Source organism: Poecilia reticulata, linkage group LG9 (assembly GCF_000633615.1).
Source record: "Poecilia reticulata strain Guanapo linkage group LG9, Guppy_female_1.0+MT, whole genome shotgun sequence".
Lineage (NCBI taxonomy): Eukaryota > Metazoa > Chordata > Actinopteri > Cyprinodontiformes > Poeciliidae > Poecilia > Poecilia reticulata.
Window position 1 is genome coordinate 12470708 of NC_024339.1, and position 17096 is coordinate 12487803.

The 17096-nt window shown below is 36.2% G+C and overlaps 2 protein-coding genes across 2 annotated transcripts in view; one reads left to right on the plus strand and one right to left on the minus strand.

Annotated features, from left to right (window-relative positions):
- Nucleotides 1–5369: 5369 nt before the first annotated feature.
- Nucleotides 5370–8597, minus strand: LOC103469900 (gamma-crystallin M2-like). Its single transcript, XM_008417951.1, has 3 exons — nt 8489–8597; nt 6733–6975; nt 5370–5683 (listed from the first exon to the last, which is right to left on the minus strand). The coding sequence occupies exons 1-3, from the start codon at nt 8519–8521 to the stop codon at nt 5405–5407; spliced, it is 555 nt and encodes a 184-aa protein (XP_008416173.1). The 5' UTR covers nt 8522–8597; the 3' UTR covers nt 5370–5404.
- Nucleotides 8598–10641: 2044 nt separating this feature from the next.
- Nucleotides 10642–17096, plus strand: part of inpp5e (inositol polyphosphate-5-phosphatase E) — a 7820-nt gene continuing 1365 nt past the window's right edge. The window contains exons 1-10 of the mRNA XM_008417952.1: nt 10642–10744; nt 11853–12673; nt 13193–13316; nt 13391–13488; nt 13553–13677; nt 14710–14829; nt 14951–15058; nt 15589–15750; nt 16428–16543; nt 16620–16756. Of these exons, the coding sequence (XP_008416174.1) occupies nt 11919–12673; nt 13193–13316; nt 13391–13488; nt 13553–13677; nt 14710–14829; nt 14951–15058; nt 15589–15750; nt 16428–16543; nt 16620–16756 (1745 nt within the window). The 5' untranslated portion in view covers nt 10642–10744; nt 11853–11918. The remainder of the gene's footprint in view (nt 10745–11852; nt 12674–13192; nt 13317–13390; nt 13489–13552; nt 13678–14709; nt 14830–14950; nt 15059–15588; nt 15751–16427; nt 16544–16619; nt 16757–17096) is intronic.

Sequence of the window (17096 nt, forward strand, 5' to 3'; positions counted from 1 at the left end):
AGGAAGGAAGGAAGGAAGGAAGGAAGGGTTTCTAGATGTTAAGTCAACAATACAACATTTGTCTTTTCCAGCAGCCATTATTCAGCGGTAAAACCAGCTGACCAAATGTGTTGGAACTCCACTGGTGTTGCTAGGTGATGGGATGTACTTTGTTGCTAGGTAATGGGCTAGGTTTTCTTGGGGTTTCCAGGTGAGGGGCACTACCTGCTGATTTGTGACATTACATTCACGAGGTTTTTGAAACAAAACCAAAAAACTAACTTAATGCCACTTATTGGGTGTTTTTTTTTAAGTGTTTGGACTTTTGTTAGAAGCACAAAAACGTTCAAAATATGAATTTTGCACAATAGATCCCCTTTAAACTTGAGTAAAACTTTTATCGGGATACTTTTGTGAATCTCTCTGCGGCCCAGATTAATCTTTCTGTCCCACTTCAGAGTAATTTCTCATAAGTCATAATTAGATATTGCTTGGGAAGCGTGTCCTTTAGCAGTAATCGGTCAAGGCACCTTCTCCACAACGCGCTCCTCTATCTGTCTGTCGGACGGCAGGTCCCAGTCCATCCCGTCCTCATTAAACATATGTCTGGTTTTCCATTTCAGATAAGAGATAGCATAGAAGTGCACACAAAAGCACTATTTTCAGGCCCTTCTGCTCATCTAGTCTGAAAGTCTAATGAGAGCGGATCAAATAAAACTGACACCAAGGGGAGACAACGGGAGTCGTAGCCCTGGGTGAGAGATGAGGCCAGCCAGAACAATGGGCCTGAATGCGCCGTCACTGCGGCGGTTTATGGAGCACCACCAGAAAATGCAGATGATTCTGTAATGAGGGATTAAGTGGTGGATTACTGGTCTTTATTAAGATGTTTCTGATCCTCATTAGGCTGAATCTGGTATAGGGGCATTGATTCCCCGCTCGGCCGCTGGATTGGCTGCTCTCTGGAGGAAGAAGGAAGACAAAAAAAGCTGGAGGAGGAATGTTAGAAAGCTGCGCTTGTGAAATCCTCCTTTGAGGAATGAAGACAATATGAGATATGAAGGGATTTATGCTATCCATTTTACAAAACTAAGAGGCTGCTTTGAAGAACTGGTATGGATGGTTTGAGCCTAGAGATGAATCTGTGCAACCAACGTACAGATCCTGCTCTCAGAAAATGAAGCAACGTTTGAACATCCTGGGTAATTTTCATATACCGTTCGTAAAATCCCACTGCAAAAAATTAACTTCAATAATCTGGTTTATTTAGTCTGTCAAATGGGTAAAAAAAATTGTTGGTGTTCAATTCTAAAAGCCATATTTTCACCTACATTTGTAAATGTCAGAGTTTCAAACTAAAGTTTGTTATGAACTAAATATTTAGTTTATAAACTAAATATTCAGTTTTAAAGCTAAAATTTTGCTCAGGCTTAAACATTTAATTTGGAACAAAATATTTTGTTCGTAAACTAAATATTTAGCTTGAGAGACAAATATTAATTTGTGAGTTAAATGTTTATTTGAAATAATTTTTGGTTTGTGAGCTAAATATTTAGTTTGAAAATTAAATATTTAGGTCAAGTTTAAGCATTTAGTTTGAAACTAAATATTTCAGTGGTAGTGTTTCCATTAAGTAAGTTTTTTTTCATAATGTCACATTATGTGGTCAATTAAAAAGCAGCTACTGACTAGAATTGCATTTAGCTACCAGAAAATGTAGAATGATTACCGTGTGACTTTTTACAGGGCTCAGACAGGTGCTTGAAATCCTTGAAAACACTTGAATAAGGTATTTTCAAGGTTTTGAAAGTGCTTGAATTCTGTACAAAGTGCTTGACATCACAGATTTGTAGTAAAGTTGTAATAAACTTTAAGGAGAACAGACTAAAAGAAAGTCAATCGACTATTTATCTTGTGTTTCAGCATTTAATTTTAACCAATTTGTTTGATTTCCTGAACATTTATTAATCCTGATTGAATTAAAGGTGGTTTTATAGTTTTAAAGTAAAAGTTACCGATAACTAAACTGGGGATTTTTCTTCCCGTTATTGTTAAATTTGTGTTTTGTTCTCAGACCTCTTTGGTCTATTGAGAGTGAGGGAGAATTTTAAAACATAAAATGTTGCTATATTTTACTTTACTTTGTCGCTGATATAATACCATCACAGGACATTATTACCAGTAACAAATGATGTCATATAATAGTGAACTGAAACTGCCTTCTTGAGTTCATTTCTATTGTTTTATTTCCAGAATGTGTTGCTGGAAAAGTTTGAAAACTCCTTGGAAATACTTTAAAACAGCTTGAATTTTACTGTGGGAAAAATGTAGAAACCCTGTTTTATGTGCTTTGTGTGAGTTTATTTCCAGTTGGATAATTGTTTTAGGGTGTTTGCACATTGATTCCAGCACTTTTCTTTTGTTGTTCTTACTTCGAGCATAACTAAAGGAAACGCAGAAAAACAATCTCAGGTGGTCCAACATTAATATTTATGCTTTCAACAGCTGAGCGGCTCTAAAGCCAAATTAAAAACAGAGACAACTGGAAAACTATTACACTATTTATTCTGTAAACTGGAAGTTTATATGCAAACGCTACAGACATAACAGTTTTATTTCCTTTTGGATTCAGACTAAACCTCTTCAGCTCAGTGTTTGGCACCTTTATTGTGCCAGGAAGGCAGCAGCAGCAAAGCTCCTCGCCTGAAACTAATCTGGCCATCAAATCTTTTTCATGTTATCATTATTTATTTAGGTTTTTGTGAATTAACTAATTCCTCACAATTTCTGCAAACAAATTACAACTCTGTAAGATATGTGTTTCTCGAACATATGTGGACATATGGTTAGTTAATGTACATTTTGTCAAAACTGAGAAGTTGAATTAATATAAACAACTGAAAAAAAAACAATATTCTATGTAAAATATGATTTTAAAAAATCTTTTGAGGAATAAGTTAGGACACCCCACATATGTTTTCCCTCTTAAAATGACAGAAACCCCCCCACAAAGACACGTCATAACAGGTGCACATCATTAAGAAATCATTACTTTGAACAAGTTTTTTCCTGATTTAGCTACATGTGCTCTTAAATGAAAAATATTTGTATTTAAACAGATGTCTGAGGGCTTCAGAAACCCTATAAATCTGTTAATTTTATTTAAAAAATCTCAAAATAATCTAAAATCAGTCACTGCACTGCACTGGAAACAGTCTAAAAGTAAAAGACATGCAAAAGGAAATGGAGTTTTGACAAAAGTTCAGTCTGGAAGACTCTAGTCGCACCTGCCTCATCAATCAACGCCTCCCTCTCTGCAACCTGGACCTATCGGCGCCGGTCCAAGCCTCGCTCCAGCCAATCATCGTTTGGGCTCCAGTTCAAAAGGACCTTCACCCATGGCCTCCTCTGCTCACCAGCTGCAATTGACCCACCTCCGCCCCATCTCCACCTTCTGCTCCCGGCTCTCAGGCCTCATCTTCCTCTGACCGCCGCCACCAGTACAGGCCCCGGGGGTCTATATTCCTATGCTGCATCAGGAATGTTCATCGAGCTTATCAAAGTCCAGCTCGACATCCCCGGCCGGGGCCTGAACGCCAAAGACTTTGTTTATTTTCATGTTCATTTTGTCATTAAACTCTTTTAATCGCTCTCTTTCTCCGTTTGAGTCTCTCCAGATTGAACTGCTAAGATGCTGATATTTAACCATCCATCCAACTTCACACTTCAAGATGCTAAGAGAAGTTTGCAAAATCTCTAAAAAATTATATATTATGAAAAACCAGCCAAAACCCAATAAATTTTTTTTTTTAGTAAATTAGAAGATGCATCACGGTGAGTATCATTTGTCAGATTGAAAGTGTATTTTGAATTTAAGAACCTTTCTCTCTTAACTCACCTATCTGTTTTTAAAAATAGTTCTTTATTCTAATTTTAAATGTAATGATTTTATTATCTGTTAGCAGAAAATCATTACGGTTAAGAGAAATAAAGGTGTTAAAACATCTGTCTCTGTCTAATTAATTTATGCATCTCACTTTGTGATGAGGCCACTGAAATAAATGGACTTTTCAATAACATTAAAATATTTATTGAATGTGTCTGTAGTCTGACAGATTGATAAAATTATTCCTTGAGGCTGCTTGAAAATATTATTAGAAAGTCTGACTCCTGATAACTCACGTTACAAATTAAACAATAAGTCAATGGAAACTGATTATGCTGTGTATTAAAGTGGCGTTTGACGTCTATTTGTGATTTTTATCTGAAACACCCAAAGGAAGACTATTGAAACCACATGATGTCCAAAAACACAATACAGAGAACAATCTGTTTCAAACTGTAAAGTTATTGTTTCCTCAACAAGAGCATATTTCACTGTCTTAATTAATCAAATTTAAGAGCACAAAGACTAAACACATGATAAGATGATACAATGGTGTTCAAACTGTTTTCAGTATCATTTGTTTTTAATTGCACATTGCCTGCAAACTGAATGTGCTGCTGTTAAAGCTGACAGCACCTAAATCATGGTGGTGACTTGTGCAACCTTGCACTTTATTGTCAGTTTTTCTCCAAGTGTGACCACTATTCACAGACTCAACAATAAACAATAGGAAATATACTAAAACTCTTTGGATAAGGTCTGAAGACAAAGAGGTAATAAATCAAGTGATAAAAGAGGAATTTTCTACTTGGGGTTATTTCCTATCGCAATACTTTTGATTGGTCTCCCCCTAGTGGTCATGTAACGCAGTGCAGGTTTAAAAGCTGTTTCTTGTGGACTATCTTAATTTTTGTTTTGCTAATTTTGTCTCATACAGAATCAATTTTGTTTCCAACTGAACTTAAATGATTCCGGTTAAGGTAACAAATTTAACCGGAAATAGTTCATTTATTTGGAAGGAATTTGACTGAAATGAATGAATTTGAATGTACGTTTAAATGTCTTTGCTTGACCTGTAATGTACTCTACTTGAGATTATACTCAAATAAATAAAATAAAAAAATAAACTAGATTCCTTTTTCTCTCTTACGGTTTGAAATAAAAAATTGTATATGTGTTTTATTTACTCTTTTGAGCAATTTTTAAATATTAAATGATTGATGTTTAGATCAGATACTCAGTACTTTGAGTAGTGATTTTACCAAATATTTTTTTTAGTCTTAAGTGGTTTCTTGGACTGCTACTTTTAAATTTCATTTATATTTTGAAACCAGGTGTAGTTTTCTTTCCATTTCACTCTTTTTTTCTAATTTGTGTCACATAAATAGATGCTTTTTTAAAATTTGATATTTTAAACCTCTAAAACTTTTAAAGCTTATGCTTTTATCAATTAGCTTGAAATGTGTTTGAAAATAAGCAGTGACTTCAACCCGGCAGGAGTTTATTTTTTTTGACAGCTTTATTCAGTGCAAAGAGAGTTTAGTAGTAGGAGTCGGTGATGCGCCTCATGCTCATCGACCTCATCCCGCTCCAGCCCATGTTGCTGAAGCTCCGGTACTCGCCGGGCCTCATGTACATCATCCTGCCTCTGAAATGGGGCTGCTCGTACATCAGCCAGTGGCCGTCCATCACGTTGCAGGACATGCAGTTGGACATGCGGTAGCGGTCCATGATGCTGTCGCAGTCGTCCATCATCTCGTACATCTGACCCCCGAAGTTCTCCCTCTCGTAGATCCTCATCCTGTAGGATCCTCTGTACTGTGGCGCGAGACAAAAAGAGGGTTACAGCTCAGAATATTACAACACCGGACCAACGCTGTAAAACATTTAAACTGAATTTAGCTGTGTCTACTAGTCTTCAAGTCAAATAAATTGAGCAAGTTTTAGATTTTCAACCTAAATGTGAGCTTGTGAATGATAAACTTACAGCAGTAAGTTGTGTTAACTTTTTTTTATTAATTTGGTCAAAAAAGTTGAATAAACTACAGTTTATAGTTGACACTAAAAAAAAACTGAAAGAATAAAAAGACAGGAGTGGGAACTATTTCCCAGAATGCTCAGCGACATGTCTCTGTATCCTGAGGTGGAAGTGCGTTACATTGATCTGACTCGTGTTTTATTAAGGCAAATGTTCATTTTAATGCATCTTGAGGATAATGTCCTGTTCGCTCTGTTTCTGATCAGAATTCATTGTGACGTTTAATAAAAATCATTATCAGAACAGAAATTTTGTTCATGCAATTTGAAACAAGAATTTAAGTTATTCCAAAGTGAAATAAGTAATTATTTTAACTTGATATTGTGAGTGAAAATAATAGAGAAATGTGGCTCTTTAACTAGGTGACGGCAGTTCCATTGGCAGATAAATTAACTCATAAAATGGGAAGAATGTCTTGTTATAATTAATCTGACAATGCAACAATACATTTTTTATCAATAATAAGGAAGTATTTACTTAAAACAAGCCTCTATATTGTACTGAAAAGTTACTTTTGAGCTAGATGGTTTTATTTCAAGTGTGCTAAGATATTCGCTCTAGAAACTATACCAAAAAATACTTGAGATTTTGTCCTTTTGCAGTGTATAAAGTATTACTATTTAGAGAATAATGTCGTAAGAGAATAAAATCATAAAATTAAGAGAATAAAGTCATAATATTCACAGATTAAAGTAGCATTATGATTATGATTTTTTTTTTTTTTTTGCTATCATTGTCTTAATAGTTTGAGCCACCCTATCACAGTTTGTGCTTGGGCTCTAAGAAAAAGTCTAGTCCCGCCCCTGGCGGTGAGTGTGGGATTGGTTACCATGGGGATCATGCGGCAGGACCGGATGCCGTCGCTCATGCCCATCATGCTCATGTAGTCGGCGTACTCGCCCCTCCTCATGAAGTACTGGTTGCCCATGTAGTTGGTGCGGTCGTAGACCATGAAGCAGCCTCTCTCCACCCGGCAGGAGTGACACCTGCTCAGGTAGGACGACATGTCTGGGCAGTCGCTCATGCACTCATAGGAGCGACCCTGGAAGTTCCGGTCCTCGTAGAAGACGATCTGAGACGGAAAGACTTTGGTTAGCTCCAGAGTTAGCTACATTTACTCAATTACATTTAGTATTTTTACTACGCTGAACTTTTAATTTTCGCTTGAATAGTTTTATTGTATAAATATCATAAGTTTAATAATTAATTCCTTTAATAAATGATGTAAATGTATTAATTTACAAAAAATTATTAAATTATTTACACACACTTTTTTTAATATGCATATATGTGTGTTACAAAAATTACTTTAACTATTCTTATTTTTTATTTAAGTATTACATTTCTTAATCTGGGGCCTGAGTCTTAATTTCATGCCACAAACGAGCAAAGGTTTCTTGAGCCCTTGAATCCTTATTATGAAGTATCTCTACTTTTATTTGAGTAAAATTTCTGGATTCTCTACTTCACTGAATAAAAAACAAACATGTTTTAACCAAAACTTCACCACAAACAGACACAAACACTTGCAGTGTTTTGTTGAAGTTTCATAATTTATAAATTTTTAATTGAAATATTTTTTTATGCCTGATTTTGTTTTTTTTTTACTTGTGTAAATTATTGTCATTTTAATACTAACATTCCCATTTAACTTTATATTTTGGTTTGTTTTTAAATATAAAATGATTAATAATTTGATTAGTTACGCAATACTTGAGTGGACCTTCTACCAAATACTTTATTATTCTTATTTGAGTAATTTCTTGGATGGCTACTTCTTACTTCTTGACTAAAAATATGTTGAAGTAGTTCTATTTTTACTTGAGTACAATTTTTGGGTGCTCTACCCACATCTGGGTAACTCAAATTGTTTCTTTAAGCCAGAAATCAACATTTGTTGCAGCTCTTTTTGGGCTTCCTCTACATTTCAGCTGTTAAAATTCATTTTAATTACAACTGGTTATAATTGCATTTTATATGTAAGAATTTCTTGTTCATTGTAGATGGTAAATTTGACATAATTTATATTCACATAATGAATATTTCTCAAATAAGCATTTGGTCTAGTCAAAAACATAGTTAGAGACATCTTCATTTACTAATACTTATAGTAATAAACAAATATCAGATATCTGGAATGTAAGTGTGGTAAAAATGATTTTATGTTAAATCTGCTTGCCATAGATACCTAGCTCGCAGCAGCACGTTACATGGTCTTGTACTGCGGTCAACAATGCAGCGTTACAAACGCTAGTGAAAAGATGAGCCAGGAGAGTCAATGTGGTGCGATCTGCGCTAAGGTTGAGGTTTTGATAAAACTAAATATTGCAACCATGAGTTATCCTTCTTCTGAAGCACAAGCAGGTTATAGTTAGCATCTCTACATTATATTTTTAAACAAAAACTACATGAAAACCTGGAAAACACACAAAAAATAATCTTTTTAAAATATATATATTTTGAAAACATGCATATTTGCATCTCAAGCTTATACAAATTTGAGCATGGTGATTAATTGTGCTGTTTTTATTTCATTTTTTAAAAAGTTTTCCTCAAAACACATAATTAAAGAATGTGGGACTCACCCTGCTCATCATGTTCATTCCAGAAGAGGTCATTTTGGTTGTCAGTCGGCTTTTGCTGCTGCGGGAGCTGCTGTTGTTCTTTCTCTTGCACCAAACTGTGCCTTACCTGGCTTAACCCTTTCCTTTTATACTTGACCCAAAGACTGCCCCTTTTTGTTCAAACTCCCTGAGCCAGCAACAACGCCATAGAAAAACACAGAATATGGAAAGGGTCGTCAACATTCCCGGGGGGCCAGCCAGCTCAGAAATCCATTCAGCGGCTGTTTCTCGTGAAAAGTGTCGGCGGGTCACAGAAAGGATGGCGGGGTTAACAATCGGCGCTCTCACCTTGACGTTGTCCATTCACCGTGACCTACCTCAGCAACAACGGCGTTCTCTTTTTTGTTTCCGCCTGACATAATGAGCTTTGTGCAGTCAGTCCTTTTGGCATGTTGCTAAGCGTGTGGAAAGTTTTGTGATTCCGTTAAAAGGTAAAACAATTTGAAAGAAAAGATCGACACAATACATTTTTATTTATTTACTTCAAACTGACAAAACTAGAGAAAATAAAAGAAAATAAAACAAATTATCAAGCCCAATTGACAAGCAATTTTACCTGTTCGAAAAGAGCAACAAGATCATCAATCTACAAACTTTTAAATCTCCAAACACCAGATAAACTTAAATTATTTCCATATTATATTATACTAACATCTCACATTCTCATCCTTAAATGTACAATTATTTATACATTTTTAATATCAGTAATACTATTTTTGGTCTTGAGACACCCATCCTATGCAACATATTGCCCAATATTTTAATCAGTTTTTAAGCAGGTTTATATTTCTATCATCTAGTTAATTAAACAATTATAAATGTTCTAAATCATTGTTTTTTAAATTATAACTCCCATCTCTGTCACAAAACATTTTTTGTATCATGTTTTTTTTACTTTAAACATGAATTGTTTTAAATGTTACAAATTTTTAATCAAATTTCAGTGCATTTGATTTAAAAAATAACAGGTTTGTATGTTCCCAATATCCCATTTTATGTTGCATTTGAATTTTTTTTTACATACAACGGTTGTAAATTTGTTTTGTATGTTTTGCCCCAAACTGCCACACAATATGTCAAATGTGGTACAATGAGTGTGTTATACAAAATAAACAAAAAAAAAGATAACCAGGATCAATTGGAATAGTTGATGGAATAGCATCCCATAAATAAATTAAGGATGATTCTGCATTGAGTTAAAAGTAGCTGTTTTGAAATATTCCAAAATATTTAAATGTTTTCATGTTTCAAGTTTGAGAGAAACATATTATGTTCTGCCGTCTCCAAAGATATTAAGGCATAATTAACTAAATGTGATCTAAAATGAAACCACGTGGATCAGAAACTCTTAACAGAAAATAGAGAAATTACTAGGATAAACATAATACTGCTTTTTAAAAATGTATTTGATGTTTTTGGACTTTTGTCTTCCCTGGTTTGACTTGACATTTTTTATTGAATAAATGCAACAATAACTATAGTTACTTTTACTCAGTTACATTTACTTGAATAATTTCTGTGGGGAAAAATTTCAGGATACTCTCCCTACTGCAAGTAACTTCACTGAATGAAGAAAAAACGTGTTATGTTAAAGTGAGACTTCTTATTTGTACTCTTAAGTTTATTGCTGTATTTTTTTTATTTTTTTATTTTCTGAGCCTGTTGTGACATTCTGATACCAAGAAGATACAGCAAGGAGCAAATATTGTCACCAGAGCATCTTGATCTGTAAAAAAAAAATATGTTGTGAGTTTTAGTTTCATAAAATATTGAAATAATTCGACATTGAACATGTCAATTTTTTTCTCTTTTTTTTTTTGTCTGACTGATAACATAATTTTTAAGTATTAACTCCGACCTGACCAGTTACAAAATAGTTTTTTACTCTTACTTTAGTGGTTTCGTAGATAGCTACTTTTTACTTTTACTTGAGTCAAAATATGTTGAAGTAATTTTACTCTTACCTGAGTACAATTTGTGTGTACTCTGCCCACCTTTGACTGTAAAATTCATTAAGAAAATGTAAAACGACTATGGTAGTGATGGAACAGTTGTAATATAACTTTCTGACTGAGGAGGGCGCTCTCGGTCAGTGACGCATCTCAATCCAGTTCTCTTCTGTCTTCTTGGCAACAAAATCCGTGTTGTTAGACGTTGCTAGGGAAGTCGCAGAGCTAATTTTAAAATTGCTACTCAGATATTGACAGTTCACTGAAGGTAACACTACATTATCATGATTTCGATTTGGTTGAATAAAGCAACACAAATAAACAGAGATTTTATGTTAATCCGGCTGAAAAAGATTTAACAGGAACGTTATTTAGCTCAGCTAGCTAGAATATATCGTTGCTATTAGTTAGCATTTAGCATTGCTAACCACAGCAGAATTGCTATCCAGTGTCCATAAAGTAGTGTAAATTAAACAGTTGCTTTTGTTGTGAGGTTTTCTGGTTAGAAAGTAAAACGCGTAAAAGTGGTAAAATATGTTTAAAGTTAGAAATAACTTCATTTTGTTGAAGTAAGATGGCTAACAATGTTCGCTAGCAGCAGTGATTTAATTGATTGAGTCAAACATTTGAGTTTTTAACCGCTAAATGTGACATTGTGTAGCGATGTCAGCTATGACAACAATATCTGATATATATTCTGCGCAGGAAGGACAATAAAAAGCGATACTAAACTTCAAGGTTTGGTTTTCAAATCACAAATCAGAGTTCGCTTGTGTGGAAAAGTTACAAATGAAATTATCTGTAACGTGCAAGTTTATTAGACCAAAGTAACAAAATATGTTCTTGGCGATGTACAAAACGAAGCAGAAGCGCTTGATTTATATAGACAATGTTTTTGATTGTTAAATAACAGAATGCCGCAAACGTAAATGGAATCTAAACATGTAGATAGTCCACCAAATTTAACATTGATACATATAAAAATTTCAGGACAGTAGCTGTTAAGCTGGAGATCCCTGATCTAAACCTAACTGACGTAGCAGCAGATACATGTTCAGGTTTGTTAGTTTGAATCTTAACATCTAGGATTGCTTTGAATTTCCCCCCAGTTTACCCTGATTTTCTTTTCTGTGTCTGCTGAAAAAACAGCATCTCTGTGTAGATGCTGCCATGTGGGTCATGGTGGGGGATGTAAGATTAATTTTCTGCTTTTAATAGTTTTCTGCATGTAGATATAAAGTTTAATTTCACTTTCCTCTCATCAGATTGTCTTTTTCCACATACCTTCTGTATTTCAACAATATCTTTCCTATTCTCTGCCACCTCAGCTCCTCTAGGCAACTTATTTTACTGAGACGCTTTCTGTTTCTTTGCAGGTCTTTTAATAGCAATGAAAAAGCTTTATCCGGCTCACCACAGCTTGTTTCAGACATGAAGAAAGGATGACTGAGAATGGAGAGGACTGTACTCTCAACTACCCCTGTGAAGCCCCTGGGAAAGGAGACTATGGTAACGTAGAAAGCAAGATCCCCAAAACTCCTTTCGTTGATGTAAAATCTACCAACAAGAACAATGATGAAGAACAGGCAGACAGGGAGATCCCTGTGTATCTGCCTCGCCCTCCATCAATACCCAAAGCCTCAAAGTTTGGCAAAAGTGTGTCTGTGGAGGATAGCGTGAAGACCAGGAAGCTGAGAAGCAGCCAGGAGAGTCTGAGTGACAGAGCAGAGACGGGTTCCTCCACAGACTCTCTCAAAGATGACCGAATATCTCAGAGAAATGAGCAGAACTCCAACTCCAGACCACAGCCTGCGTTCTCGGTGGGATCTCCGGTCTTCGAGGACAGGAAGTCCTGGCAGCCGCAACACGAAGCTCGGCCATACAGGCAGCAGAGCGTCCCGGACGACCAACGGGGGAGAGCCACCAAGGCGCGGCTGTCTCCAGTGCAGCCCATAGGGCCGCTGCCCACTCTGGACAGGAACTTTGCGTCAGCCACTTTACGGGCAGCTAATAGGATTGACAGGGATTGTTTGGATTATGGCATGCTGGTCAAAGAGAAGGGTGGTGAGAGACTCCACAGGAACCTGAGCGACAGCCGGCTTCTGGAGAACATGGGGTCGGACAGCGCCTCGGTAAACTCCATGAAGTCCATCTACAGCGTGCTAAGCCCCATCAGACCCCAGGATGTACGAAACAGGTAAGGTGGACTTAGGACGCCGCGTAAGTGCCGGGCTCAGATTACCATCAGATTGGCATTAAGGGTCTTTTGTGTAGCTTTCTCTTTCTGGTGTAGCAGGGCTAAAGATGCTGATGACTTTTAGCAGGGTTGATATGGATTCCTAAAATTATCAGTTTAGTTTATCATGTGATCAAATGCTTAATTAATACATTAACTTGAATGCCTTCTTGCATCTTTATGTTGTTTTTCAAAAACGTCAAAGAAAAAAAAAAAGTTTCTGCTGTGTTTCACTGCAACTTCAGGTTTTACAGATTTATTATGTGCCGACTTCTTGAGCAGGAAGAGTGGTGTTATGGGACTAACATGGATCAGAGAAGATGCTTGCTCAGCCTTATTTTTGACAGGAATGAAGGCAAAAATGGGTCACAGACTAAAGTCTTGATAGTTTTTCTCTTGTCAGCAGCTATTAAAGAGAAAATCCAAACGTTAGACATCAGCTGTGATGCAGAAACTAATCCTGATTTTGTTTGCTCCCAGGAGTTTCCTGGAGGGGAGCATGCTGGGAAGCGGTGCCTTGCTCGGGTCCGAGGAGCTGGACCGCCACTTCCCCGACAGACGAGTCGGTGTTTACGTTGTCACCTGGAACATGCAGGGAGAGAAGGTAGGAGGAAGCATCACGCACCCTTACAGCACGTCGTTAACCTCCAGGTCTTAACCAAACGTCTGACCTTTCAGTTCTTACCGACCAACCTGAACGATCTCCTCCTTCCGACGGACTCTGACTTTGCACAGGATTTCTACGTCATTGGGGTTCAGGAGGGCTGCCCTGACAGGTACGTCCATGTAGAAGGTTTTTACAATTAATGTTGAGTTAATTATCCATTTGTTTGCTTGCAGGAGAGAGTGGGAGACCTGTCTTCAGGAAACTCTGGGACCTCACTATGTTATGCTTTACACGGCGTCGCATGGCGTTCTCTACCTTACCGTGTTCATCAGGAGAGACCTCATGTGGTTCTGTTCAGGTCTGTCCTCTAATGTCGCTCTGCTGCTTGTCTTTACATGGTGAATCAATCATAACAGACGAAATCTAGATTTCTGTAAGAATTTCTAAGAGACTAAGGGTGGGCGATACACTGTAAAACATTTGAAGGTGGGTTAACTTGAAAGTGAAAGTCCACCTGCTGCCTTGAAAATGCAATTAAAGTCGACAAGAAGATTGTTTTGTTTTTAACTCGGAAATTAAAGTTCATGAAATTGATTTAACAACAGGAGACAAGTTGTCTAAACATTGTTTGTTTTAAAGTTCATTAATCTTGAATTGTGAGTTTTAACTAAATGCTTCAACCAAATAATTATTTCACAATATGCAAGAAAAAAAAACTACCATCACCTGGTTAAAGAGCCACATTTCTCTATTATTTTCACTCACAATATCAAGTTAAAATAACTACTTATTTTACTTTAGGATATTTTAAATTCTTGTTTCAAACTGCATGAACAAAATTTCAGATCTGATGATAAATTTTATTTAACATCACAATAAAAACATTTAGTGTGAAAAGGACATTTTATGAGAGTTAAAAGTCTCATATTTTTACAGTTGTTCAATCTTTGTCTTTCTGTCGCTCTCCTTTCATCTTTGAGAAAAGCGGCTGCGCTAAGTTGTTTTGTGTCTTTTATTTTTGGAAAAGAAATGAGGTGCAACTGGATTGTGGTAGTTTGTTTGTTGAATTGAAATATTCTGGTCGCCTTATGGCAAACACCAACTAATTTGAGAGTGTATGAGTAACAAGATTTTAGGGATTTTTCATTGAACTGTAAGAAGATATTGAGTTTAAAAACACAAGCATCAGTTGAAACAGTTATTTAACTTGCTAAAGTCTTTAAGTGTTTCGGTTATTTTTCATTATTAGTCAATTTAAATCAGAGTGGCCTTAGAAATTCTTACAGAAAAATACAGAAATTTTGTGAACAATTTCACATGTTCTATTTGTTTATTTATTATTAATTTTGGTTTTTAGTCACAAGCTTTTCTTATTCTTTTATTAAAACAGAGGTGGAACATGCCACAGTCACGACCAGAATCATCTCTCAGATCAAGACGAAAGGAGCCGTCGGCATCACCTTTACCTTTTTTGGAACTTCCTTCCTCTTCATAACATCCCACTTCACATGTGAGTAGGTGTGTCTGCTGATAAAGACGGCAAAGAAGACGCACTAAGACTAAACTATTTTGTTGTTTTTTTGTTTTCGTCTTTATCTCTGGATGATTCTGTTTCTTGGTTTTTCCTTCAGCTGGAGATACCAAAGTTTACGAGAGAATACTCGATTACAACAAGATCATCGAAGCTTTAGCTCTGCCCAAAAGCCTTCCGGACACCAACCCCTATCGCTCCTCGCCAGGTAAGACGCTAAAGCGTCTTCAAATGTGAAAAAATTTAAGCAACAGCTCTGATTATGAATGAGGTCTTTTTACAATGTAAACAAACATTTTCCTGGATCATTTGAAAATTTTTTGTCTTTATTGAATAAAATATGTATCCAAACTTTTTCACTCACAAACAAAAGTTAGCAAACTAATATTACTCATTTCCTGCCAGAACTAAAATCTCTTACTGAACTCCTCAAACTAATTAATAATAAAAACAATAATGTTTCTTTCTAATTACAAAATATTTTCCCAAAACTATTCATTTATTTTGTTTTTTGATTGTATGATTTTTTTTTTCTTATTTTTCCTTGATTCATTTATTTTGTATTTTTATATTTCTTTTCCTTAAAATATGTGCCTCTTTTTCTCTTGCTTAAATTTATCCTTTAATATCTCAGAAATCTCCCTCTTTATACATTACATCTCGTCTTTGCTCTGGATGCGCGTGTCCTTTAAAGCAAAACCTGCTTTATTTCACGTGAAATATTTTGTTTACTTGCAGCCGATGTCACCACAAGGTTCGATCAGGTCTTCTGGTTTGGGGATTTCAACTTCCGGCTCGGTAAAGACCGGGCGGAGGTGGAAGCCATCATGAAGCGGACAGTAGGGGGCGATATGAGCCCTCTGCTGGAGCACGACCAGCTGTCAAACCAAATGAAGGACGGTAAGTATGAGGAAGGCTGAAGATGGCCAATATGGCTGCTTGGTAAGAAGACAGAGTATTAAAGCCGTGATAAGAAAATAAAATAATAAAATGACGAGAATAAAGTCCTAAAATTATGAGAATTATGTTACAAAATTACAATGATAAAGTCATAAAATTATGAGAATAAAGTCATGAAATTCTGTGAATAGAGTCATGAAATTATGAGAAAAAAGTCATACTACTAAGAATATTGTCCTAATATTCCCACTTTATTCTTCTAATATGATTTTATTCTTAAAATATTGACTATATTCTCATATTTTCACAACTTTGTTCTTATACGACTTTATTCGTGTATTAATATAACTTTATTCTCATAGTATTTTAACTTTACTGACATAATATTATGACTTCAACCTCAAAATATTGTGATTTTAATCTCATATTATTGCAACTTTATTGTCATTATTTTGACTTTATTCTTGAAATATTCTGGCGTTATTCTCGTAGTATTACAACTTTACTTTCATAACATTACTTTATTCTCACAATATGACTACAATCTCAAAATATTATAACTTTATTCTCGTATTATTTCGACTTCATTCTACTAGTTTACCTCATAATTTGATTTTGTAGTTTTTCTCAGTATGACCCTGGTACTCTGTCGTATTTGGTTGTCCGTCTCTGTGCAGGTTCGATCTTTAAAGGTTTCCAGGAAGCACCGGTTTACTTCTTCCCCACATATAAGTTCGACATCGGCTGTGATAACTACGACACCACCTCCAAGCAGAGAACGCCCTCATACACAGTAAGAAGCCCACCTGCTGTGTTCAGTGTCTAGTTGCTCTAGGTCTTTGTGTGGTTTAGCGCGCTTGCTTTCTCAGGACAGAGTCGTGTTCAGGAGCAGGCAGGCCAACGACATACGAGTGCTGAAATACAACAGCTGCTCCAGCATAAAGACCTCCGACCACCGGCCCGTCATCGCCGTCTTTCAGGTCAAACTCAGGCCGGGAAGAGACAAGTGAGTCCATTAAAGAAGTTTTTTGTCTTGTCACCTAGTCCTAATGTTATTCACATCCGTAGCAGTTTTAGATTTTAAATTATTTTCATTTAACCAACATGTTTGAGATCAGATCACATGTCTGTGAGGCCCACCAAGCTTATAATACACTTGGGGAAACCCTGCAGACATTTTTTGACTTTTTAAGCTCAGACGTTTTTTGGGACAGACTGTCCAGGGTGACACCGCCTCTCGCCCAGAACGTTAGCTGGAGATCGGCACCAGCAACCCTCCCGACCCCATTAAGGGACAAGGGTGTGGGTGGGTGGGTGGATGGATGGATGGATGGATGGATGGATGG